Genomic DNA, 27567 nt, shown 5'->3' with positions numbered 1-27567 from the left:
CTTTTAACATATGCATTTGTTATACCATTGCAAAATTAGACTTTCCACTAGGTGGGGCAAAAGAGTGCACAATGTGAGGATATAGGTGTGCATGGCCTAGAAGCCACGTTCTGGAATGACGATTATGCGGTCATGTTGAAGGTGGCTTGGAAGATTATCACTTAGCATCATAAATGGATTTTTCTATAGCTCCGAGGATAATGCTTCATACCATTTGTCATGATAATCAACCATAAGGTGCCTCACTTGTTATGTAAGTGAATATTTGCACTCCATTTATAGAGTCGTTATATATGAGCAATGAAAGCCTACAAGTGGTGAGCCAACCCCTCACTTATGAATATTTTCTCTCCATGTATAGTGGTGTTGCATATGGCCATTCAAACAAGCCATCCATGGACAACTCCAACCAACTCTATAATCCCTTGCTCATGATTGTGCTCATCCACCTTTGCTAGTGACATTTTCGTTTTAAAGTCCTAACATGCTCACTCACTATGAACAAAACAAGCAGAGGTTCATTTTAATCTTTTGTATGCTCTTTGGAAAATATCTTCCTTGTGTGGACATTTATGGATAGCTTCATACTTCATGGTTTTTCTTGGCAATATACCATTCACACAAAATCCAAAAAGTTGGCACTAAGATACACTTTTGGTCTTTATATGTAAGTCTTTCTAGGCTAAAGGCTTAACACAAAAATGTTCCATCTTTTACTTAATGTAGTTTCAATTTATTCCTCCCCTCATAAACATATAATTTGTGTGCATTGTACACAAAACATGTAATTTGTGTGCACTTACGTAAAACAAATTGGGAATGTTGTAGAGCCATAACTGCTCTTTGTTCTGTTTTTTTGTTAGCATGCCCTCCTAGGTGAAGTCGAATCTTGCATCGGAGACTCGACATTAGGTCAAGGATAGTTTGAAACCAAAAAAGCACACCCATCCCGCACTCACCCACTTGTGGTCCTGTGGAGTGGGTTTTGCTCTTCATTGGCCTAATGGTAAGGGATTGGGTTTCACGGGTTCAATCTCAAACTTGGTGTCCTAGCGTGGTGGTCAAAATGGGTGCGTGTGTGTGTGCTAGCTGCTTCCCCAACAGGTCCAAGGCAGTAGGTTAAGGATGATTTTTTCTTTTTTTTCCACCCAGTCACCCACCCATTTGACACATCGAGGGGCACCCGAGTTGAGTCTACCCTGAACGTAGTCATCATCAATGGCTTCTACTCACGCGATCACTAGCTTCTACTCACGCGAATGTGTCCTCTCTTTGGTGTAAGTGGGGCTCACGTAAGCATGTATCTCACTCCTTTGAAAGCGTCTCTCTAAAGTGGCGAAATAAGATGCTGACACGATTTTTGATACGCACTAACAATATATTTTCCTTTTTCGCTTTCTCGGCTAAAGTTGGCGCCACTTTTAGAGGTGTGGGCGTGTGCCTTGTTTAGTCAGGGAGCCCTACATTTGGATAGATTTTGTGCAATGTTGGTCTCCTTCTTCCGTCGTATTCGTCTTCTTTGCGATGCACTCTCAGCTCGCAACCATCTCATGCATGCCGATTTTCACCTCTCCATCTCCCCCGCGGACTCGTAGAATTCCCAAGAGTCCTCTCCTCTCTCTGATCTCCGCAGAATTTCTGTTTCCGTCCTCCGTTGATTTGCCTTGCTTCCGACGGAACCTCTTTGCCATGCCCCTCGCGACTTTTCTTACCGTCTGCTATGTCACCCTTTGACCTTGGTTTCCATGTGGGATATCCGGGGTGTTGCATGACACCTCCTGCCTTGCGGCACACTTCTGTCGGAGCTCTTGCGAATCTGTGCACCAACAGTTAGCCAATGGAGGTGGAGTTCTCCGGAGAATTTAGGGAGGGGGACACCTCGCCGACTGGCATGTCTGATGAGTCGACGCTGGTGCCCGGGGCGGATGCCTCGACGTCAAGCTCGGCATCGTCTTCGACATCCGAATTAAATGGCGTTCCAAGCGGGCAAGAAGGGGGTGGTGAAAGCTTCTCTGAATCACAGACGGACAATGCTCCTTTGCTTTCGAAAGGCCAGAGGGAAATTGACGATGCACCAGATAGTTTAGAAGAGATGGAGTCGAAGTATGCCGCTTATGTCCGACACGATACATATGGAACTATGGGCAAGGGGGACATTCCCATGTTGGAAAAGGCGCTTTTGGTTCTGGCTCTCTTAATCATGGTGCCTATCAAAGTCGCTGTACTCCTGGCAATTGTAATCACTTACTACATTATTTGCAGAGTTTGTACTTTGTTTAGTTCTCCAGATCAGGATGAGGGTGAAGCAGAATACGCTGAGAGCAGCGTGTCCCCACCTAGGGAAGAGGCGACGGAACAGGAGCGTCCACGTCGGGATCGGATCCAGGAAAGCTATGCCCACATGACTGGTTTGAGGAGGTCGATCATTGTGCATTCTGGGCGCTTTCTTTCGAGGGCCGTCCTCTTTGTGTTAGGATTCTACTGGATTAAAGTGACTTATCGAGAAGGAGCAGAAGAGGCTGAGATCACAAAGGTAAAAACTGTTCTGAAGTGCGTTGCTGAAAGAGATCAAGAAGTAAAATTTCTTACTTTCAACCTACGTGGGAAGTTATTGGAAAGTTCCCAATATATGCTTGTTGTCGCGTGCGAGTACGCCCAAGGAATCGCCTGCGCTTCTTAATCAATGGTTTACTCTTGCATGTTGCACAATCCTACGTGCGAACATTTGTAGCGTTGAATTTTCTGACTCTGCTCCTTACGGCTGTGCAAGAAACAGCTGGGTCCGGTGGGTTTATTCCTTCATGGGCTGCCATTGGCTGTGGTTGCCAGTAAGCGTTTGCCCTATCCTATTGGAAGGTCCCTATTGGATCGTGCAGCCCTAGTCGGAACCCTAGATCATTTGATACTGGGTTTCTAACCTTCACAGTAGAATGATGGGCGCCCACGGATCACACTGCCTCTAGATCACACACCACCATGTGAACACAAGTTAAAGGAACACACACAAGTCTGGAGAGTTGCACAACCAAAATAGACATCCAAAATAGATGATATCATGCTCAAATAGGATAGATCAAGGACAAAATACGGACCTTGCAGCTAATTACCGCTCAGAGGTGGTACCAAAAGGTGAGACCTGAATGCTGGTCCTACTACTGCAATACTCGTGCCCTAAGCTGAGAGCTTCTGTGACGGCTGGAAGAGTTCTAGACGATCACGACAATAGCCCCCAAGGGGACTTATTATAGGAGGGCTGCTGTTGGGATAGGTGGGAGCAGGTGCTCTATCTCAAAATCTGTTTAGCTGATGCGTTTGCTGACTTCTTGCAACACTTCATGGCATAGGTATATTCTCTTGCCTCTAGAGATATACCCATTTTAAGTATTTACATAGTAGGTCCACAAATTTTAAGCTAAGAAATCTTATCTTGTGGGCCAATTGCCATCACTGAGAGCATTTTTCGATTGTCCTTTGGATCTACACAGCCCATATTGTTGTCTTTATGACCCTAGTCATGTATTTGAGTACAGGCAATTCAGTTTTTTCCTACTGGTGCTCTCCATTGATTGGGGTCTTCTTATGTGACTTATTGTTGGTACAGGAGGACGAGACTTCAGAGGCCAGGATTCTTCGACCTGGTGCCATTGTTTCTAATCATGTGTCTTATATTGACATTCTTTATCACATGTCAGCATCATTCCCCAGCTTTGTTGCCAAGGTAAACAATTTTCTTCGAGGTTGTGGCTCGATTGGCATGTTATCGTTGAAAGCTCGCATATTTTATTATATCAATACAAAGGAGAACAAGCTCTCATGTTGCTGTTTCCTTCCGGCATGGACTGGTGACTTATGATCAATGTTGAAAGAGATCAGTAGGCAAACTACCTCTTGTGGGTCTGATCAGGTTTGTTGTGCTTTTTGAATCTGTTGCATTAGTATTACATCAAAGAAAGCTGAAAAACAGTAGGGAGAACGACACTAGTTTTTGGGACAGTGTTGCAATAATGAAGACCGGGAAAAATTCTAATTATCAGCCTAGATTGGGTAGATAGGGTGCAAGTGACTCACATTTGTGTGATCATGCTCTGTTTTTGCAGTAAGTGCTTAGGCTGTGTCTATGTACAAAGGGAAGATAAAGCGGTACATTTCAAAGGTGTTTCAGGTAGAGAGCTCAAATACTGATTTTAGCACCGGCCTTGTGGCACTTGAATTACGTCACTATTGAGAGTTTTTTAGATTCTTAATTTTATAATGGAGCAAGTTGGAAATTTCAAAGCTTAGTAAGCACTGGGTTTGCCCAAGAGATTCCAGAATCTTTTGAGACCCAATGGCGCTTCTGCTTGGGTACTGACGAGAACATAAGCGTAGCTTTGCTTACTAAGTTATTGCTTTTTTTTACAAACTCCCTTCTCTCCTTTGTTATTTCTCTTGTTTTATAAAAAAATTAATTTGTAAGATTGGATATATTCTAGTCTCATGAAGGTATATATATGTAAATGAGATTGAAGACTAAGAAGCCATTAGTGATATTGGAGCTCACCACTAAGTCACTACTCAACTTACATCAAGGGCCATGAAGTCACGAGTGATGTTGGAGGTCGTAGAGTCATGCTGATCTTGTTGGCACTTGACCCTTGCCCACTAGGCATGGTGTTGTTAATGGAGGCCTAAAAGTGCTTCATGAAACACTCTGTTACATGTTTATTGACTTGAAATGCAGTTTGTTCTTATGTGGCTACTGTTGATATGAAAGTTTATTGTTCTCACATTTAAATATTCATCCAGAGTTGGAAGTTTATGCCACAATGGGTGGTTTTGTTATTTTTTACAGATATTATTCGCGAGCGAGTGCGAGCTGCTCATGTTGACAGAAATGCACCATTAATGATGCTTTTCCCAGGTATATTGTTCTGATCTCCATTTCATATTGCTGCCTCAATAGGTTGACATGCATCCTGGGCTAGTATTCAACTTTGTTTTTATGCTGCAGATAAATTGAATCATGCTTCAAAATTTTTTAATTGGAAATGGTGTTTTTATGTATCATTCTGGCAAGCAGAGGGCACAACTACAAATGGGGATTATCTTCTTCCCTTTAAGACTGGAGCATTTCGTTCTGAGACTCCTGTTCAGCCTGTCATTATGAAGTATCCATACACACGTTTCAGTCCTGCTTGGGATACCATTTCAGGGGCAAGTATTTTGGCGGGTTTATTTATAATAATAAAACTCCTGCTCTTCTGTGCTACGGTTCAGTGTATAAAAAAGTTACAGATTACAACACTGTCACAAATATGATGGGCTGCTTCTCATGCACTCTGAAAACTGCTGCTTTATGAAACGCTCAGTTACTATGTTACACTCGTGTGCCATCTGTGGAAAAAGCTGTAACTCATGCTATGTGCCACCTTCATTGTACGTTTCTGAGGTCTTACTTAGTATGAAGTATCACAGGCATTAATCTTGCTGATGGAGTTAGTGCGGTACATAGAGTATGAATATACAAATCAAATTTAGGAAGCATTTGAGAAATGTTATGGGATCTGACTGCAGCTGATGGTTGCAGGTGCGACACATTATTTTGTTACTATGCCAATTTATAAATCATATGGAAGTTGTCTGGCTTCCAGTTTATGTCCCATCCGATAAAGAGAAATCGGATCCAAAACTCTACGCCAGCAATGTCCGGACATTGATGGCCACTGAGGTGAATTCGAGTACCATCTTTGTTGTGCTTTAGCAACAAAGGCTGAAAATGTCATACAAGCGATCTGCTAGGTTTATATCATGTCTTATTCTTGAATGCCCTTTATTTCTCGATCTGTGTTTGTAGGGTTGTTTAATGCTATCAGATATTGGTTTGCATGAAAAGCGGATATATCATGCTTTTTTGGACAGTAAGTACTCTTAGTATCAGCTTCATGTGAATGATTCAAGTATGGCACTGGCTCTGTTTTGCTGAAGACCTTTAGATAAACAAAGACCCATGTTTCTTTGCAAAGCTGAATTTCTTTCTTAGGTCCATGTGGCAGTAGCACTGATTGCCTCCTTTTCATTCTTGATTGTTTCATGTTCCTTTTGATGATGATGTGCAGAATTTTTGGCGTCAAAAGATTTGGACTGATACATTAATAGTGTTTTTTCTAGTCAAAGGAAGCTTTGGCTTGATATATCTGGAACAATATACAGCTATCTCCATTAAATGAGTCAATTACCTATAGAAAGTCTCGTTGGGTGACTTCAAGGGTATGAATCTGTTCTGACACACTGTTATGTGTGCCTATTTTACGACGAACAGAAGAATGTAATTTCCAATCTACACAATCAAGGAGGAGTTTTATGCTATTTGTACACTATACACCTGCCCTTGCAGTAATATTTGGTGTCTATGTATGGTCTATTCTTCTGTGCTGGTATGCCTAAAGTTGCACCTTTTTACTTGCCCAAATCTGTGACCATATTGATATGCTTAGTTCAGGTTTTTATGTTGACATAAGTAGGAATAATTTACATACCATAATAATTTCAATAATTTCTAAAGGTAGATTGGAACTTCTAAACTACACAATAAAGGAGGAGGTTCATGTTATCTGTACTACACACCTATCCTGCAGCAATCTTGGTGCCGTGCTGGTTTTTTTGAATTAATGCTAAAAGCTGCACCTGCTTGTTTCCCTGGATCTGTGGCCATGTTGAGGCTTTTGTGTTTGCTTAAGTAGGCATAATTTAATTTGTACGATTGGATTCATTCTAGTCTTACGAAGGTATACATACAATGTAGATACTAAACTGTTGGTTATGTGAACTTCAGAGTTCATATTTTTGTAGGGTCACCGAAGATTTCTTAGTAGTGGGGAAATTACCTGTGTTAGCTTTAAGTTTACATGTTTGAGATCTCTAAGGTAATGCTGAACTCGGGAAGGAGCAACTTGGCCAAAGGCCCAGTAAAAGATAAAAGAGGGATCCCTTAAGGGAAGAATCACCAAGTCTTGTGGAGTGGTGACTAGAGCAACATTCAAAAAATAATACAAGATTTTGGTCAAACTAGAGCCCCATGCATTCCAAGAGAAAACGCTAAGGTATTCATTGCCTTTCATTTGGTGGCAGCGACTCTAAAGGATAACTTGAGGTGGAGACCAAACTAGGGCGCCAACACTAAGAGCCATAAAATCTCGAGACAACCCAAGTCACGTACCATCGAGTGTATATAGACAACTATTATTCGTTTGTTTGGCGGGGAGGGGGGGGTTGGGTGGTTTGATCTAAAATTGTAGGCCTCAACATTGCAAAGGAAGAGATGTACTAGAGTTATTTTTGTATCCTCAAATTGGTCCCTTCCAACATGGCATGTTGTGTCAAAGAGTTGGAGGAATCTCTTAAACATCATCCCATGCATTGTTGGCATTATTGTGTTGTTGGTTCAAATAGAACGTCGACATTTGCATTTTCATGTATGTCCTCTTCATCGCATCATCATTCCACCGTGGTGGTCGTGAAGGGAGAGAGAGATTGTTGGAGGGCATTGAGGGTACAAGAAATTTCTTAGAAATAGGCAAGTTTTAGTATTATTCTTGATATTAAGTGGATAAATGGTTTAGGTTGTGGCCGAGGTGGTGAAGACAATTGTGAAGTTAGATCTTGATTTTGAACTTTGTGGAAAGAAAAGGCAAAAATTTTGGGAGCGGTTGGTCTAGATGCTTCAATGTGCGAGTACATTAGACTTGAAACACATTATGTAGATAATTTAATATTCTAATTTCTCAAAAAATATATAGATTATATATTGAAATGTTAGAAGATGTGTAGTTTTCACAACTCATGAGGAGCTCATGAGATAGCTTGGCAATAAATTGCCAAGTCCTAAAACCATATATAATGATGGTGAAGCCTCACAGCGACAAAGTCAGCACATCCTAATTGCTTGCATTAAACAGGTAAAGTGAAACCTGTGCTTGCAAGATGTGGTATAAAGTCTGGTAGATGCATAAAAAACTTTTGATAAGTAGTGCCCAAGAGTGTGTCATCACTGCGTGCTATAAGGGCCTCCGTTGGAATAGGTTGGTCCATATGATGGTGATCTAGAATGTGCTCCATGCAATGTTGCACTTTGATTCATGCACTCTGGACTTAAGCATGAGTTCATGTCCAAGGCTCTCAATCTACTATGATAGTGTTTTGTGCATCTTTGGCTTTGCACGTGTTGGATCTCAAAACAAGCTAAGTTTTCATAGCGTAGCTTCTCGACTTGCTCTTCCAATTTCTCTCATGCTTCACCAATGCATCCAAGAGCATCGTATGTCATTGCACATTTGTTCATAATCTGGAGGGGTGAGACCCATGCATGTGAAGAGGGTTATCTTTTGAAAGATACACATTCTAGCGGTTGATGGAAGTGGAGGACTCTCTGTTCATCAATCAAGGATGAAGGCTGGTTCAAAGTGTTGTAGAATCTTTCCATCGTTGCTAAAAGATAGGAAGGATAGGGAGAGTTGGAAGGGAGAAGAAGCTAGAGGTTTTAAAGTTTATTTAAGGGGAGAGAAGGGCAATAGGAGGGGCTAAGGGGAAGGGGCTAAGAGAGAGGCTAAGAGAGGAGAGGGAAAGGGAAGGGGCTAAGAGAGAGTCTGAGAGGGGAGAGGGAAAGGCTAAGGGAGGGCCTAAGGGGAAGGAGCTAAGAGAGAGGCTGAGAGGGGAGAGGGAAGGGCTACGGGGTGTGAAGATAGTGGGAGAGAAGGAAGGAGTCTCACTTGCGGCTTTCTCACATACACAATGGGGGAATACACACAAAGGTGGAGGCTGAAAACAGTTTTCCTCTTCTTAGTTGTGAAAGCCAAAAGAACTCTAGTACAAAGAAATAGAAGAACCCTATATGTGGGTCTCAAACCAAACTCAGCTAACTAAGGTGGCATACTAATGGAGCCACGAACTAGAGTACATAAGGATAGCTATCATCTAGCTATTATTCATGGGCGGTGTACCAACCGCATCTACAGCTAACAAGTCGGTGACATAAATGCACAACGGTCACCCTGGCATATCACGAGTGGAGCTCGATATCTCAACACTCCCCCTCGAGCTCAATCCCAATTCCTGCACACCAAGCAGGTCTCTGAACTTGTGCAGCTTCTCTGCGCCCAATGTCTTTGTGAATATGTCAGCTACCTGATCCTGTGTGCTGACATAAACTAGATCAATAAGACCTAGTAAAACCTTCTCCTGCACATAGTGATAATGCACCTCAATGTGCTTTGTTCTAGCATGACAGACTGGGTTATTTGCCATGGGTTATTTGCCAAGTGTATACTGCTCATGTTGTCACAATAAATGACAACTGGCCCATCTGTAGACTGATGCATATAATAAAGAAGCTTATGCAACCAAGCTACCTCACATGCAGCCATTGTTGCACCCCTGTACTTAGCCTCTGTGCTCGACAAGGCAACTGTAGGTTGCTTCTTGCTGCTCCAAGTGACTACAGCACTCCTAAAAGAGAACACATATCCACTGGTAGATCGTCTATCAGAAATACTACCAGCCCAATCAGCATCAGTGTATCCATGCAACTGTATCTGAACCCCAATCTCATAAATTAGTCCATACTGCAATGTGGACTTCACATACCTGAGTATGCGTCTACCCGCATTTCCTTAGAGCTTGCATAAACTGACTTACCAATCCAATAGCATAGCTCAAACCTGGCCTGGTAATAGTCATATAAATCAAACTTCCTACTATGCGTCTGTACATAGTAGGGTCTTCCTGAAGCTCACTTGCATCTGCGCTCAGCTTCACATTCTGCTCCAAAGGAACTGACATAGGCTTACAGCCTGTCATCCCATATTTGGACAGCATATCCAATCCCTATTGCCTCTGCAAGAGCCATATCCCACTCGGTGATTTAATCACCTCAATGCCCAAGAAATAATGCAACTCTCCCAAATCCTTCATCTCAAATTTTAGCTTCAATAGCATTTTCACATGAAGGATATCTTCATCACTATCACCTGTGATGATCAAATCATCAACATAAATGACAAGCAGCATAATACCTTTCTCTATTTTTCTCACATAAAGTGAGAAATCTGCCTTGGAAATCTGAAAGCCAATAGTAACAAGATACTGTCCTATCTTGTCAGACCATGCTCTAGGTGCTTGCTTCAAGCCATACAAGACTTTCTTGAACCTGGAACATCCATCTGAGGTAAAGACCATCCCTTTGATGCAGCCATAGCAATGATTGCTCTTACGGTTGCCATCCTTGCAACCGGACTGAATGTTTCTTCATAATCAATGCCATATGTCTGTGCATACCCTTGACAACTAATCTTGCCTTGTATCTATTCACAGAACCATCTACATTGTGCTTCACCTTATAAACCCACTTACAGCCAATTGCATTCTTGTCTTTAAGCAAAGGCACCAATTCCCATGTAGCATTTGCTTCCAAGGCATCCATTTCTTCATCCATGGCTTTCTACAATTTTTCTTTTCCCATGGCTTGCTCAAAAGAAGTGGGTCCTAGTTCTTGTATCACTTTGACCATATAGGCATAGTGAATGGCTATAAATCCATCATATTTCAGCCTATCCATAGGATACCTAGCTCTGGTAGACTTGCGCAAAATAGGCTCACTTCCAAGTGCTCTCAAAACATCCCTGGTCTTCCTTACTCTAGGTGTAACAACAGAAGGAATACCCAACTCATCATCAATGCTCTGTTCTGAGCCACTGGATTCACCATCCACATAAGAATGACCTACATTCACATCAAACATGCGCTGATCTACCTTCTCTTTTCCTTTTCGTGATACCTGCATACCACTATCTGCATTGCTTTGAGGAGATTCTCTTGATCTCAATCTGCTTTCCATGGCGAAATATGTGAACCACTGCTAGAGGACACTGCAAGTCTACTAATATTTTGTGATTGATGCTGTGAATTCTGTGCAGCATTACCATTTTGTGCATCTACATCATCAATCACATTTACTTGTTTATACCAGCTGCTCATCTCATCAAAAACAACATCTCTGCTCACTGTAAACTTACAAGTAGAAGGGTTATAGCATCTATACCCTTTCTGCTGCAGAGATTAACCAATAAAGATGCACTTCTCAGCTTTTGGATCCAACTTGGACCTCAACTCATCTGGCACATGAACATAGGCAATGCAACCAAAAATTTTTAAATGAGAAATATCTGGTTTCCTACCAGTATGAATCTCCTCTGGCATCATGCCATGTATTGCTGCAGTGGGAGTCTTGTTCATTATGTAAACTGCTATAATAATAATCTGATAGGTCTTTTTCATTTAGCATGGCCCGAGATACCTCTCCAATATGCCTGTTTTTCCTTTCTGCAAGTCCATTTTGCTATGGGGTATGACTGCATGAATATTGCTGCTTTATGCCATGCTCCTGCAGGAACCTTACAAACTCATTTGAGAGCTACTCTCCCCCTCCATCTGAACTTAGGCATTTTATTTGCAAGCCTGTTTCTTTTTCAACCATAGCTTTAAAAGCTTTGAAATGCCCAAACACTTCACTTTTCTTTTTCATAAAATACACCCAAACTTTTTTGCTGTAGTCATCAATAAAAGTGACAAAATAATGACAGCCTCCAATAGATGCGGCTTTAGTGGTCCACACATCAGAGTGGAGTAATTCCAATGGCTTATTACTCTCTTGAACATGTCTAGGAAATGGTTTCCTCGCCTATTTTCCAAATTGACAGGCTTCACATACCTTATGCATTTCTGCAACCTTGAATTTAGGCAATCCTGCAACAATATTTTGGGCCTGCATTGATTTAAGTCGTTGTACATTAACATGACCAATGCATTTATGCCAAATATCAATGTCCCATGTGCAAACATTGCTACACTCACTTCAGGCATGTCCGCATCCAACATAAACATCCTGCCCTTCTTCTTTCCTTTTGCTATCAAGTAACCGTTATTTTTCATATCCTCAACAAAGCATCCATGAGGATTAAATCTGACCTGCAAGCCCTACTCAACCATTTGACCAACAGAAACCAGGTTCTTGGTGATATTCGAGACATGAAATACATCAGACAGGTATTTCTTTTTCCCATCCTGCATAGACAAAGGAATTTTAACAATCTACACAATAGGATGTGCAGTATCATCACCAATCTCCACAAATCTTGGTCTTTCCATTTTCCTTGCATCATGCATCCATTCTGCATGACCTATCATGTGGTTTGATGCACTGAGTTAACATACCACACATCATTGCTTTCTTCTGCACTTGTCACAGAATTGGTCATGTGCTGCACCATAAACAGATGCTCATTTCTGTCATCACCCTGTCTACTAGAAGATGCATAATTCCCTTGCTGCAATTTTCCATTCATGATGTCATTCTGCTTTTTATAGCAATCTTTAGCCATATGACCCATTTTACCACAGTAGTAGCATTCAACATTGATGTTTGCATTTTGTCTCTCTGCCATCCACCATGACCTCTTTGGCTTCCCCTGCCTCTAGAGTTACCACGTCCTCCTCCATAGGACTGGTTTTCTTGAGTTTGCTACATATTCTGATTTCTACCACGGCCTCTAGATCGGCCTGCTCTACCTCTGCCTCTACCTCTTCCAGCATTTGAGTAGAAGATAGTTTCTTTTGAAGTTCCTCCTGAAAAAGATGCACCACCATTTCTCTGCTTTTCAGAAATTAGAAGAGCAATTAACTCCTCAAAATCAGGAAATTTTTCACGGACGGCAATGGATGTCCGGAACTATGCATAATCCTTTCCTACACCATTCAAGGTCAAGAAACTAAATCATCATCTTCCACTGGCGACCCAATGCAAGCAAGTGCATCTGCAATTTTCTTCACCTTCATGTGGTAGTCATTGATGCTCATATTTTCTCTCTGCACATTGTGCAACTCCTGCTTGAGCTGCATTTTCTTGGCTTGCATATTTGTGCTGTACATTTTTGCCGAAGTATCCCATGCCTCCTTTGGCATACTTGCATCTTGAATATGCACAATCATAGAATCTGAAATACTGATAGACAACCAGTACATAACTTTTCTAGCTCTCTCATGCCATCCTTTAAATGCCTGCATTTCCTATTGATTGGGAACATTAGGAAGAACTGGTTCTTCTTCATTTCTTGTAATGAACTCCCAATAGTCTTTTCCCATAAGGAAATTCGTCATTCTAAACTTCCATGCTAAACTTCCATGCTTGGAAGTTGTTCTTGTCAAGCTTTTCAATGACAATCTGTGAAAGAGAATCAGACACCATTGCAGAACACTGCAAAATATTCTGTCACTGCAAAAAACACAGCTTCTGCCTCACAAGGGCAAATCTGCAAAACTGACGAAAGTGGTATTTGACCACACAGTCACTTCCTAGTGACGATTTTGCATCAACAGGCAATAAGGATGATTCTATAACTCCCAATATCTCTGTGCATAGGCATACGATGCAATTTCTATGGCAACTTTTCACCCACTTGCAGAGCAGTGGTCACATAGCAAAAACAGGGCCTTTTTCTCAGTGCTTGCAAAGAACTTCCGCCTCCAAAACGGGTCCCGAAATGGCCTCGAATCAGAAAAATAAAGTCACCAAAAGCTTTGCCCTTTCCCGCAGCATATACTGCCCTCTCGCCACACCGCGAAGGGCATCTCAATCTGAGACAATGCACTCTTGCACTTTCCGACTATGCTACCTGCAGAGATTTGCTCCCAAACTCGAAAAAGGAAAGCAACACTGGTCCTCTTACTAGGACACTGCGAACTTGGTTTGCTTTCTTGAGCTCCCTACCACGAACCAGGCTCTGATACCATGTGAAGATAGTGGGAGAGAAGGGAGGAGTCTCACTTGCGGCTTTCTCACATACACAATGGGGGAATACACACAAAGGTGGAGGCTGAAAACAGTTTTCCTCTTCTTAGTTGTGAAAGCCAAAAGAACTCTAGTACAAAGAAATAGAAGAACCCTATATGTGGGTCTCAAACCAAACTCAGCTAACTAAGGTGGCATACTAACTGAGCCACGAACTAGAGTACATAAGGATAGCTGTCATCCAGCTATTATTCATGGGCAGTGTACGAACCGCATCTGCAGCTAACAAGTCGGTGACATAAATGCACAATGGTCACCCTGGCATATCACGAGTGGAGCTCGATATCTCAACACGGGGGAGGGGGTAAGAGGGAGAGTGGAGGAGGAGAGGTTCAGAGGGAGGGGCTAAGAGGGGAGGGGCTGAGAGAGGGGGGGAAAGAGAGGCTGAGAAGGGTGGGATACTGGGGGATGGCCTCCACCTCATTGAAGCTGCCTTAGGCCAAGGATAAAGAAAACCATTGGAAGTAGTTCCAACTCTGTATAAGAGAATAAAATTTGCCTTAGACTATATAAGATATTATGATCTTGTAAGGGAAGCATGCATTTTAGACTACATAAGATATTAAAATTTGCCTTAGACATATAGTATATATCTTAGATTATATGAGTGTTAGGCATAAGCCTAACAGCCCAATTTTTTAATTTGAAATTCACACTATGAAAGGTTTAGACTATATAAGAGAATAAAATTTGCCTTAGACTATATAAGATATTATGATCTTGTAAGGGAAGCATGCATCTTAGACTACATAAGATACTAAAATTTGCCTTAGACATATAGTATACTGGGGGATGGCCTCCACCTCATTGAAGCTGCCTTAGGCCAAGGATAAAGAAAACCATTGGAAGTAGTTCCAACTCTGTATAAGAGAATAAAATTTGCCTTAGACTATATAAGATATTATGATCTTGTAAGGGAAGCATGCATTTTAGACTACATAAGATATTAAAATTTGCCTTAGACATATAGTATATATCTTAGATTATATGAGTGTTAGGCATAAGCCTAACAGCCCAATTTTTTAATTTGAAATTCACACTATGAAAGGTTTAGACTATATAAGAGAATAAAATTTGCCTTAGACTATATAAGATATTATGATCTTGTAAGGGAAGCATGCATCTTAGACTACATAAGATACTAAAATTTGCCTTAGACATATAGTATATATCTTAGATTATATGAGTGTTAGGCATGAGCCTAAGAACCCGATTTTTTAATTTGAAATTCACACTATGAAAGGTTTAGAGTCAATAATAGTCGGAGTTGGAACAAACTTAAGAACTCTTGCCTGGACGTTTCAAGATGATGTTTTAAGAGGTGCTCTATTAGCTATATGTATGGGACTCTTGTGCCATTTTGCACCAGATCTAAATATAGAATAGTTTTATTTGCCTAGATCTTGCCTTGTTCAACAATTTTGCACTTTTATGTTAAGATATTCATTGTGTGAGTTTGAATTGTCTTTTATGCACCATGCCTATGACGTTATGCAACTCTAAATATTGTTTTTACATTATTCTAGTATTTTTGCATTTAAGAAAGTTAGTTTCCCCTTAACACTAGTGATCTTGCACATTGGTTGAAATTTGCAACACTCCAATAATGAATTTCAATTGAGTTTAGTTTCTTATACCATAGTATTTGAAATGAATGTGCATTGTTTCGACATAATGCATGAATGAAGACAATCAACCTCAATGTGCATCGGGCTACTTGACAAGATTAAAAGCATGAAAACAATGATAATTATAAGTATTGAGATAAAAAACACTAACATAGGTGCTCATTAAAATGACATTATGCAATCAGTCCTGAATCATACATTAGAACAAATAATATCATAAAATATGTTAAATTACACGGCCCAGTCAAACAGAAACTGAACAAAGAATAGAGAGTACACAGCAAACTGGAGATGAATAAAATTTTCCTTCAATCCTGATGTAGTACAGATGATGGCTCTGTCCATCCGTGCGCTCCCACAATGGAGCTTAGATGGTGATCTAGACAGATACTAGGTGAAGAGCTACTAGCTAAAAGATCTGATCTGATCTGAACTGATCTGATATAATGGACTAGGGAGGTCACCTCTTTATAGCTATGAGGGCAGTAGTTGGATCAACATAATCGGTGGAGTCGACTAGTCGACCTAGTCAGTGGAGCTGACCAATCAACCTAGTTCGTGGAACCGACTAGTCATCCATTGAATATTTAGGGGATATTCCTATTACCAATTGACCTAGTCGGTGGAGCCGACCAATCAATGTAGTCGGTGGAACCGACTAGCCATCCATGGAATATTCAGTAAGAATAGGGGGCTCCCACACAATCACCTTTCTACCATCAACTGTCTCATTGATAGACCTCATCTGACATGCAAGTCAGGATCCATCCAGTGTCTCGGGCTCATACATGGCTTCTCCTCATATGGGGGCCTTACAACTTGAGCACCTTGTACCACTGGTGGTTACCAGGAGGGTGGGGCATTGAGCATATCTAACACCCCCCCTCAATGTCCACCCGTAGGTGAACTACCTTCTCAGCCCAATGCCGAGTCTCTGAAGATGACCCTGAAGCTGATCCTTCCCGAGTGCCTTGGTGAAGATATCTGCTCCATTTTGCTCTATTGGACAGTAAACCAATTCCACTACCCCTTCCTCGATCAAATCATGCACATAGTGATACTGAATCTCGATATGTTTTGTGCGTGCATGAAACACTGGATTTTTAGCAATGGCCATGCAACTTTGATTGTCGCACCTCAGCACACTTGCCTCATCCTCTTGCACTCCCATGTGCCATAAGATTTTCCTTAGCCACACTGCTTCACATGCAACAAAACATGCTACCTTCTTGTACTCAGCCTCGGTAGAAGACAATGCCACTGTTGGTTGTTTCTTACTGATCTAAGAGAAGATACCTGAACCTAAAGAGAAACAATATCCAGAAACTGATTTCCTGGAATCAACATCTCCAGCCCACAATAACCAGCCAAGGAAGTGTCCGTACCATAAGTGATGCCATAATCAAGAGTGCCCTTCACATACCTGAGCACCTGCATCCCTACATTCCAATGATTCTCCTGGGGCATATTGGAGAACCTTCTCAAAATGCCAATAGTAAAACTGATGTCTGGTCTACTGTTGCATAGATGGATGAGACTGCCGACCAACTTCCTGTACCTCTCGATGTCTGCTGGTGGTGAGGCATCCTCCATAGACAACCTTGCATTTACCTCCATAGGTGTAGCTATCTCCTTACACTCGGACATACCAAATGCCTTCAAGATCTCCCTTGCATATTTCTGTTGAGATATGAAGATATTGCATGGCTCTTGCCAGACTTCAATCCCCAAACAGTAGTGCATCAAGCCTAAGTTTGTCATCTCAAACTCAGTGCTCAACGCCTTTCTTGTCTGTTGGATCATGTCTTCATAGTCACCCGTAATAAGGAGATCATCCACATATAGAACAATAATAGCAGATTTTCCACCTTCCTGTACACATACAAGTTATCATCTGAGGCACATCTTTTGAAGTTTAATTTATGAAAGAATTTGTCTATCCATTGGTACCATGCTCTTGGGGCATGTTTCAACCCGTACAGAGCCTTCTTCAGCTTACATACCTTGTTCTCAGAATGGGGGGCCTCAAACCCAAGTGGCTGAGCCACGTACACCTCCTCCTTGAGGTCACCATTCAAGAATGCTAATTTAACATCCATTTGATAAACTGGCTATGCGAATAGTGGTCATTCTGGCAGTCGAAGAGAAAGATTCCTGAAAATCAAACCCTTCAACCTGCAAAAATCCTTGTGCAACCAATCTAGCTTTGTACTTTTCCAAAGTCCCATCGGCCTTGTACTTTACCTTCCAAACCCACTTGGTGCCAATAACCTTTCTATTAGGTGGTTGATCTACCAGCTCCCAAGTTTCATTCTTCATGATGCTGTCATATTCTACTTGCATAGCATTTTTACAATCTCGGTCTGCAAGTGCTTCCTCCAAACTCGCAGGCTCCTTTACTTCTACAATAATCTCACCCATCAAGGCCATATTGGCTATGTGAGTTGAAGCCCTCCTTTGCTCCTAGATTCTCTGAGATTGCCTTGGTCCATCTGCATGCTGCTCAACAGACATAGGCATCTCATTATCATGGTCATAGAGCTGCCTTACCCATCGCGGCAATGGCTTTTCTGGTGGTGTAACAACAGGTTGGTGACTTATACCTTCATCATCTGATATTTCCTCCTCCTTTATAGCTCCTGGGACTGGTCCATAGTGAATTACCTCTTCGCTTGATGATAAAGTGGAAGAGCTCTTCTCTACCTCCACTGCATGTGGCTGCTCCCTGAACACCACATCATGGCTCACTATAACCTTCTTTGCCTCTTGGTCATACAACTTATAGGCTTTCTTCTCATCACAATAGCCTAAGAAGATACATTTGGTGCTTTTTGATTGTAGCTTGTTTCTCTTTTTGTCTAGTACATGCGCATAGCATTCACACCCAAACATTCTAAAGTGGGAGATAGATGGCTTCTTACTGCTGTAAGCCTCATGTGGTGTTTTACCTTTGAGTGCCTTTGTATAGCTTCGATTAAGGATGTAAACTGCAGTATTGACAGCCTCAGCCCAAAAGTGGTTTGGCAGTCTAGCTCCTTTCAACATACACCTCCCCATCTCCATGGTGGGCCGCATTTAGTGTTCAATTCAGTGTTCAATGACGAAATTTTGCTGAGGCGTATGTGGTGTCGTCGTTTGTTGCTTGATCCCTTTGCTCTTGCAAAACTCACCAAACTCTGTAGAAACAAACTCACCACCACCATCCGATCTGATTTTCTTCACTTTTCTCCTTGTTTCATTTTCAACAAGTTGTAGCCATTCTTTACATTTACCAAAAGCTTGGGCCTTTTTGCAAAGAAAGTACACCCACATCTTCCTACTATAGTCGTCAACAATCAATAAAAATTAGGAAGATCCCCCCAAGGCCTGTGTAGGCATCTTACCGCACAAGTTAACATGCACCAAGGAATGCCTTTCTCTATTGCTTGCCCATCTTGCAAGCTTTACATGGTTCTTTGATTTTTGTGACTGCAGGTAAGTGAGCAACCATACCTTGCTTCTGCATCACATTCAGCACTACAAATCCGATGTGGCCGAATCTTTCATGCCAAAGTCTGCTTGTGCCTACTCCAGTGGTGGCTGTAAGAGCACTTAGATCATACAGGTTGTTCCTCCTTACTCCTGTGCCAACAAGATTGCTTGCACTATTCAAAATTTTTGCTTCTGTCTTATTGAACCTCACCTCGTGGTCAAGGTCAGTTATGGAAGCAACTGATAGCAAATTTCTCTTGATTTATGGAACATACAACACATTAGATAGTTTCTTAACATCTCCATTCACAGAAACAAATGAAACTGTACCTATATCCTCAACAGGGCATTTTGCGTTATTGCCAACCGTCACGGTGATGGGTTCTAGTAGAGGCTGCATGGAACAATATAGACCCTTCTTGCAAGTTATGTGATGGGAGGCACCACTATCCAACACCCATGAATCAGTGGTTGAAGCTTCTTGAACTGAGTAACACTCTTCCTCAATGGCCAGAAATAGATCCAACTCCGCTTCTGCTATGTTAGCTGTCTCTTTCCCCTTATCTGTCTTCTTCAGGGTACCATTCTTTTCATATGCTTTCTTGACCCGACAATCTACAATCATATGGCCCTTTTCTTGTAGTAGAAGTATTCTCCCTGAAACTTCTTCTTGTCGCCCTTCTTCATTTTGCCACCACTAGTAGAGGACTCACCTTTGGTGGAGGAACCACCTTTGCCTTTCATAGTGGCAGAGAACGCAACATCCCCATTGCCACCTCCATCTCGAGCTTTAAGCCTCAATTCCTCCTCCATAAGTAAAGCACAGAACTCCTCAAATGACAAGGGTTGGGGTCTCACCTGAGTGTTAAATGCCGTTACCAGTCAATATGTTCCAAGCCATAGTTTCCTTAGATATATGTTGAATCAAGGTCAAAACACTATCAGTAGTACTTGTAACCAGGGCACACAGAGCATTTGCACTCCTACACTTCCAAGCTTGTAGAAGATCAGCATTAGGAGGTATCATACTCCCCAGATTTGCTAGGTGGTTCCGGGTCATCCCAGTACTATCTCTAGAAGCTCATATGAATCCAGAATAGCAATAATTTTAAACTTCCACAGAGTGTAGTTCGTACCATCTAGCTTGCCTTCAGTGAAGGGCGAATCCTCAATGCCTGGATTGTTGGTGCAGCAGCAACTGCTGAACTCAAGCCGTTTCCTATTGAGCCTCTTCCTGTTGCCATCACTCCATATGTTGTTGAAGCCCTCACCTCTCTTTTATTCTTCGATCCTTAGAGCCACCTGGGCTTTGATACCATATTAAATTACACGACACAGCGGAATAGAAATTGAACAAAGAATAGAGAGTACACAGCAAACTGGAGATGATTAAATTTTTCCTTCAATACTGATGTAGTACAGATGATGGCTCCATCCACCCGTGTGCTCCCACAATGGAGCTTAGATGGCGAACTAGACATATACTAGGTGAAGAGCTACTAGCTGGAAGATCTGAACTGATCTAATACAATGGACTAGGGAGGTCGCCTCTTTATGGCTATGAGGGCGTAGTCGGATCAACATAGTCGGTGGAGTCGACTAGTCGACCTAGTCGATGAAGCCGACCAGTCAACCTAGTCGGTGGAACTGACTAGTCGTCCATGGTATATTCAGGGAATATTACCTATACCAGTTGACCTAATCGGTGGAGCCGACCAGTCAACCTAGTCGGTGGAACCGACTAGTCATCCATGGAATATTCAGCAAGAATAGGGGCTCCCACACAATCACCTTTCTACCATCAACGGTCTCTTTGATAGACCTTATTTGACATGCAAGTAAGGATCCATCCAGTGTCCCAGGCTCACACATGGCTTCTCCTCATATGGGGGCCTTACAACTTGAGCACCTTAGACCACTAGTGTTACCAGGAGGGTGGGGCATTGAGCATATCTAACAAAATATAGAGAGCTATTAAATTGCCATGAAATCAATCAAGCATGAAGGTGACCTTAGATCAAACCCTTCTATTGATTCCAACAATGAGAAAGGAAAAACTGTGCAACAAAGAGTTTCAGTTATGGCCAATCTAACAGCTCCTATGCAAAATCCTCAGGTCCAAAGCAGCAAAGTTTAGTGGAAATCCCAACAAGAATGCCAATGGCAATTTGAATCTAGATGGCAAGCAAGAAAATTTGATGTTTGTATAATGATGATGTCAAAAGACAATAATTTGTAGCGACATTGGTCGGTATGTCAATGGCTCGGTTCACCAATATAGAATAGCACATTTTGCTAGTTACAATGCATTGAAATCATATTTCCTATTAACAAAAGAGAAAATCTTAAAAGTTTCTCTAAAAATTTAAGAACTATACAGTAAGATGATTTATTGATAGAAGACTATGCTCAAAAGTTCAAATAAAATTAATTTACTACTATCTACTCCACAAAGACCCACACAAGATTGACAGGGTGACTATTTCTTTAAAGGGCTGAACAAAAAATTGAGAAGTGCTATAGCTAGTAGGCACCTGAATGATTTTAATGATCTAATGTAGTAGCAACTAGAGTAGAGTGACACTTTGGTACATTATCAAAGAAATCAACGAGAAAAAAGAAGAAGAAAGACTCCGACAATGAATTAGATTTTGATGAGTACTATGAAGAGGAGGATTCAAATGAAGACAATACTAATGAAGAATCTAATTTTGACTTAGATAATGAAGATGAAGAGTCAAATGAAGAAAACGAAAGTAGAAAGAATAAGAAGAAGAAGAAAAATGGCAAAGAAGGATTCCAAAAAGAAAAAGAAGAACATAGAGAAAGAATCTACAGAAAATATCGATATGGCAAAGGCTATCACTGACTCATTGAAAAATATCAAGTTTGAATTAGTGTGGGAGTTACCATCGCACACATGATAAATGCAATCAACCAGGTGTAAATCCATCAAGTAGTAGTTCAAGTTTAGAATCACCAATTCAATGTTAAACCAAGAAATAAAAATAAAAATTGGCAACTAAAGCATTGTGACTATTGCAAAGTCAATAGACATAGACAAGGTCTTGACTACTATGAATTATGGTGTAAACACAAAAATAAAACAAGAATTCTAATCATTAAATATGACAACTAGGCACCTCAAAATGAGTAGAATCAACAACTTGTATCACCAATCAATGCTATGATAATTCAAGAAATTGAAGAAGCAAATTTAGACCATGCAAATTGAAAATTTGAGAACTGATAGCAATGCCAGATGTATGATCCAGTAGTGTAATCTTTGTCGAATGATGCAGGGTCAAAGAAGACTACATAGTTGGTGTGGGCAGATTGATCCAAGGGCTAAAAATCTGGGGCTGAACGTGTACGTATGATATGCTGCTCTGCTGAAGAAGAAGCCCATAAAACTAACAAGGTATGATAAGCTCAATTATCATAGTTGAAGGTCATCTGATAAGTGCATGGATAAACATCCATTGGCATGGGATGTAGGATCTATTGTAGGCTCATCAAAAAGGAGCTGACAATATAAAGGCCTAGAAGCCTAAAATGCAACTGAGAAAACATAAGATGTCCTTGAGGCATATGTTGTGCCGAATGTTGATGTTGGGACTGATCTGTAATCTTCAATCCAACCACTGATTTGCATCAAGGAAGGACTGTATACTACAGCAATAAGTGCATGCTAAAACATTGAGTCTCCCCAGGTTGCGGTATCATTGAACCTAATGATGTCCACTGCACTGGCAGGACCAAACTGATGCATAAACGTGCTCATGCTAAGGAATCATCTGTTAATCAAAGGTGGTGATAACGAGATCCAAGGGTGATGCAATGCAGCATAACTGAGCCAAATGCTGGAATCTCTTCAAGAATGATGTGCTGATATGTACTTCTCATGGAAACTGTGTCCAAGGTATGCTCTGTGTTAGAGGTGAAAGCATCAGTGATGGATGCTTGAATGGAATTACCTAAAGAGTTGGATGCACTGTGGCATGTATCTTGGCATGCGGCTAGAGATAGGTGTGAAAGCACATGGACCAAGCTCTCCTGTGGACCCTAATCTACTCTAATGACAACACTAATCTAAGGTGGATGAATCCTAAGAGTGATCATGATCTATAACTCAATTCAATTAGGTTCCAAGATAGATTAGCTTGGACTCATAAAGAGAATCTTGAGATAGTGCAAAGTGCTTGATTGATATTACCTCAAATGAACCTCCCTTTTATAGGTGAGGGTACTTACATCCATATGCTTGCTCACATGTGGGATATCTCCTCCATGACATGTGGCAGCTTGCCCTTTACTCATACCTTTGCTCTACATGTGCTCATGGCACCACAACTCTCAACACCTCCCCTTGGTGCCATGATTCTTTGGCTACTGCAAGGTGGTCAGATGTGAGTTACAAGATCAGATCCTCCCCTGGGTGCTTACATAGCTACTCTCAGGTGGTCAGGTTTGATTTACAAAATATAGGCAAGGTTGGCAAGGTTGGCAAGGTTTTTGTTTCTCAATACATGTTGATCCTGTCATTTTGCTCATGGCTTGATGATGACTCCACGTAGTTGACTTGCTGGTTCTTCAATCTGCAATCTTCTTCCTTGTGTCCCAGCTTCTTGCAATGGTGACACTTTGGTTTGTTCTTCAATTTGCAGTCACTTTGATAATGACCCATCCTTCTGCAATGGTAGCACTTCATTGATGTTTTACTGAATAGTGCTTGTTCTTCATTATAGTTGTTGCGTGTTGATGTAGATGTCATTGTCGATGTCGATGATGATGCCTTCAACTCTCTTTCTTTTTCAAGAAGAGAGGATACACATTCCTCAAACTTTGGATGTGGCAAATTCTTCAAAGTGGTTGTCAGTGCACTGTACTATGCAGGCATGCTTTTAAGGAGAATTGCAAGTGCATCTTTCTCCCCTACTTTTGCATTTATGCCTTCTAGTTGGGTCATCATGATTTTGATTTTGTTGACAAATTGTGCCATGGATTCATTGAAGCCCATGTGCACACCATGTAATTCAATCTTAAGATGGATTTCTTGGTTTTTGGCTTTTGCACCAAACACTGTGTTCAACTCATCCCATGCATCCTTGGCATGAACCTTGGAGTCTATATGATGAATTATGTTTGGACCCAAGTGTAATCCAATGAGTGATAGTGACGCTTCATCTTTTTCCTTCCACACATCATTTTGTGTTGTGGGTATGTCTTCTTTTACAGTCTTCCAAAGCTTTTGGTGCATCAGAAGATACCTCATTTGTGTAGACCATGTGTGAAATCCTTCCCCCGTGAACTTCTCAACAGTTGGGGTGTGTATCGCCATTGTAAAGGTCTTCCCAATTGACGATACTTTCAAATCTAGGAGTGTCTAATTGCATATAGAAAATTTGGGTTAACAGGCGCGTAGAGCTCAAAAAATTGGTTATTTTTTCCTTTTGGAGTGTGTGCAAATTTCTCCTAGATTGCAAGTTACGCCTTATCGAAATTTCTGTGAAGAAGAGAAGGCCTTTGCTAATGTGGCATAGGGATTCACATGCAAAATTTCATATTGTGCTTAGCAAGGGTTGTTGTGCTTAGGTGGCACTGTGGTGACCTTTTAACCCAACTTAGCTAACCTAAGGTTACACAAACTATACCATAGTTCAACTAATCCAGTAGTTGAACCTAGCCATAGTTAATTTTTGAGCACCTTATCTACCACATGGCATTTCCACATGGCCTAAGTTAGAAGCCTTGGAGAAGGAAGAAAGAGAGCTTTGAGTCTTCTGCAATAATGGTGACGGAGGAGCTCAGGAGCTGCGAGCTGCACTGATGGAGGAGCTCAGCAGTTTTTTTGCACAGTCACAGAGCAAGGAGTGCCACAGAGTTGGGCTAGCATAGATGCGCTACTGAGAGCTCCTTGTGGGAGCACAGCTTTTCAAGGCTGGTCGATAGAGGCTGGAGTAGTCAAAAGTTGCAAGGTCTCTTAGGCTTGGAGTGGCTTCATCGGCTTCAGTGGTCGTTGCATGGTGCTCATGGAAGCTCGGATGTTGTGGATGGAGAAGCTTACGTCGAATGGTGAAGGACTGAGAGCTGCTAGTCTGTTGGCCTTTGGTTGGGTCACTACTAAGAGGTGGTTGTATGCAGACGTGGTGGAGGCCATATGGAGTTGTAGACTTCCCAGCCGGCCTCCTTCTTCAGCTATGACACTCAGCAAGATCAAACACAAGTAGCTGGCATCCTTCTTCACCTACGATGCTCTATGGGAAGTCTGAGGCACTGTCAGAGAGATGGCGGTCGTCTGTAGCTGTTGACATATGCAGTGTCATATGTAGCTCGTTGAGAGGTAGCTGGTGAATTGCTGTGGCTAGAGCTGGTTTATTAGTTGGAGGTGTAGAAGCCTCAACAGGCTACTTGGAAACGAGCGTTGATGAGTGTTGAGCAAGCTTTGCAGACGAGGATTGGGCTGCATGCGGCTGTCTGCTGCTGGTCCAGTGAATCACCTCGATGAATGGAGCGCCTATGGAGCAAGAGTGCCCATTACCCTTGATGGACAGAAGCAGCTACCAGGAGCATGTGCAGTTTGGAATATGCAAGGATGGCTCATTGGTGAGGCTACTTGCTAGTTGTTGCCCATCTCTCCTCTTGGAATAGGAGGAGAGTAGATCTCTCTCTCACAAAGGATCTCTCTCTTCGGAAGAGAAGAAGAACTCACCCTCTTTTCACAAAGGAATCAGTCATGAACCTTTCAAGAAATACGAATGGAAATTTCTAATGCATGACAAAAATTTCTCAGAGTAGAAGAGAACTTTCAATCAAAAATCTACACCTAATCTAGGAGAGCTAGGACCTAAGCTCTAATACCATGTGAAAGCACATGGACCAAGCTCTCTTGTGGACCCTAATCTACTCTAATGACAACACTAATCTAAGGTGGATGAATCCTAAGAGTGATTATGACCTATAACTCAAGGACTCATAAAGAGAATCTTGAGATAGTGGAAAGTGCTTGATTGATATTACTTCAAATGAACCTCCCTTTTATAGGTGAGGGTACTTACATCCATATGCTTGCTCACATGTGGGATATCTCCTCCATGCCATGTGGCAGCTTGCCCTTTACTCATACCTTTGCTCTACATGTGCTCATGGCACCACAACTCTGACAAAATATGAAGAGGGGAGAGGAGAAGAGTGGAGATGAGGAGAGAGGGCACAGCTAGAGAGCACACCACAAATGACTAACTGTACACTAGAATTAGTTGAAAAAATAGAATATATACAAACCCTTTTAGGGTTAGGGTTAGGGGATCTAACCCTTTCCTTTATAGCACTCTATAAGGTTAGTGATATGCACATATGATCACATGATGGTGCTATGCACACATGATCACATGATGTTGAGCGTGAACTCTCAACACCTTCCCTCAAGATCAACATCATGAAGTAGGCCTTCCCTCAAGATGATGATTTTGGGGAATCGAAGAAGGACTGAGCATTACATTCCATCACACCCCTTTAATGGGAATGTCCTTCCTCTGCATCAAACCAAGAGCTAGTCGGTGTTTCTCGAATAGCTCTTTACCGAGTGGTTTGGTAAAGATGTCTGCAACATTTTCTTTGCTATCACAATGCTGCAGTGTGATGTCACCAAGTAACACTCTTTCTCTAATGAAGTGCTCTCTGACATCAATGTGCTTTGTTCTGGAGTGATATACTGGATTTTTGGCCAATGCTTGAGCCGATTGATTATCACAGTATATTGTTGTATTGGCTTTGACTCATCAAAGTAATCTGTTTCTGACAATAGTCTTCTGAGCCATATAGCCTCACATGCACCTGTAGTGAGTGCTCTATATTCTGCTTCAGTCGAAGACAAAGAAACAGTTGGTGTTTGACAACCATGATATAGCACCTTGACCAAGGAAAAATGCATATCCCTGTGTCGATCTCCTGGTCTCATGATCTCCAGCATAGTCACTGTCATAGTATCCATGCAACCGTGGATGACTTCCTCTGTATTCTATCCCAAATTGTCTTGTACCTCTGATGTATCTCAAGACTCTTTTGGCTGCATTCCAGTGAGACTGTTTTGGATTTGCCATAAACTGTGCTAGTGAGCTTACTGCATAACAAATATCTGGCCATGTGATTGTCAGATATATAAGAGATCCAATGAGTTGCCTGTAGTATCTGTCATTGATTGTAGGCTTTTTTGAATCTTTAGTAAGTTTCAAACTCTGTTCCATGGGAGTGGCTGCAATCTTGCAATCTGCCATATGAAACTTCTTCAGGAGACTGTCAACATATTTGAGCTGACTCATGAATGTGCTATCTGAATCTCTCCAGAACTCAATTCCAAGACAATAGTGCATAAGTCCAAGATCTTTCATGTCGAACTCTGCAGATAAGTCTTGTTTTAATTTTTTGATGAAGCTATCCTTGCTTCTTGTCACAATCAGATCATCTACGTAAAAAAGTGCAATAGTAATATCTTCCCCTTGAACTTTGTAGTAGATAGTATGATCTGCATTGGACTTCATGTATCCCAGATCAGCAAAATACTTGTCAATTCTGCTGTACCAACTTCTGGGT

At 41.6% G+C, this 27567-nt stretch overlaps 1 protein-coding gene across 1 annotated transcript; it reads left to right on the top strand.

The window, feature by feature from the left end:
* Window positions 1-1422: 1422 nt before the first annotated feature.
* LOC147893081 (Phospholipid/glycerol acyltransferase family protein) lies at window positions 1423-6438 on the top strand. Its single transcript, XM_087387283.1, has 9 exons — window positions 1423-2533; window positions 3602-3718; window positions 3867-3904; window positions 4098-4162; window positions 4832-4900; window positions 5060-5193; window positions 5567-5707; window positions 5834-5897; window positions 6096-6438. Exons 1-9 carry the CDS (start codon window positions 1838-1840, stop codon window positions 6122-6124), a joined length of 1353 nt encoding a protein of 450 aa, XP_087243409.1. The 5' UTR covers window positions 1423-1837; the 3' UTR covers window positions 6125-6438.
* The last annotated feature ends 21129 nt before the right edge of the window (window positions 6439-27567 follow it).

The sequence above is a fragment of the Dipteris shenzhenensis genome, chromosome 16 (assembly GCF_047967505.1).
Source record: "Dipteris shenzhenensis isolate YYH24624 ecotype China chromosome 16, Dip_SZ_1.0, whole genome shotgun sequence".
NCBI lineage: Eukaryota > Viridiplantae > Streptophyta > Polypodiopsida > Gleicheniales > Dipteridaceae > Dipteris > Dipteris shenzhenensis.
The sequence above is the reverse complement of the archived record's forward strand: the minus strand, read 5'-3'. Positions and strand labels throughout refer to the sequence as shown.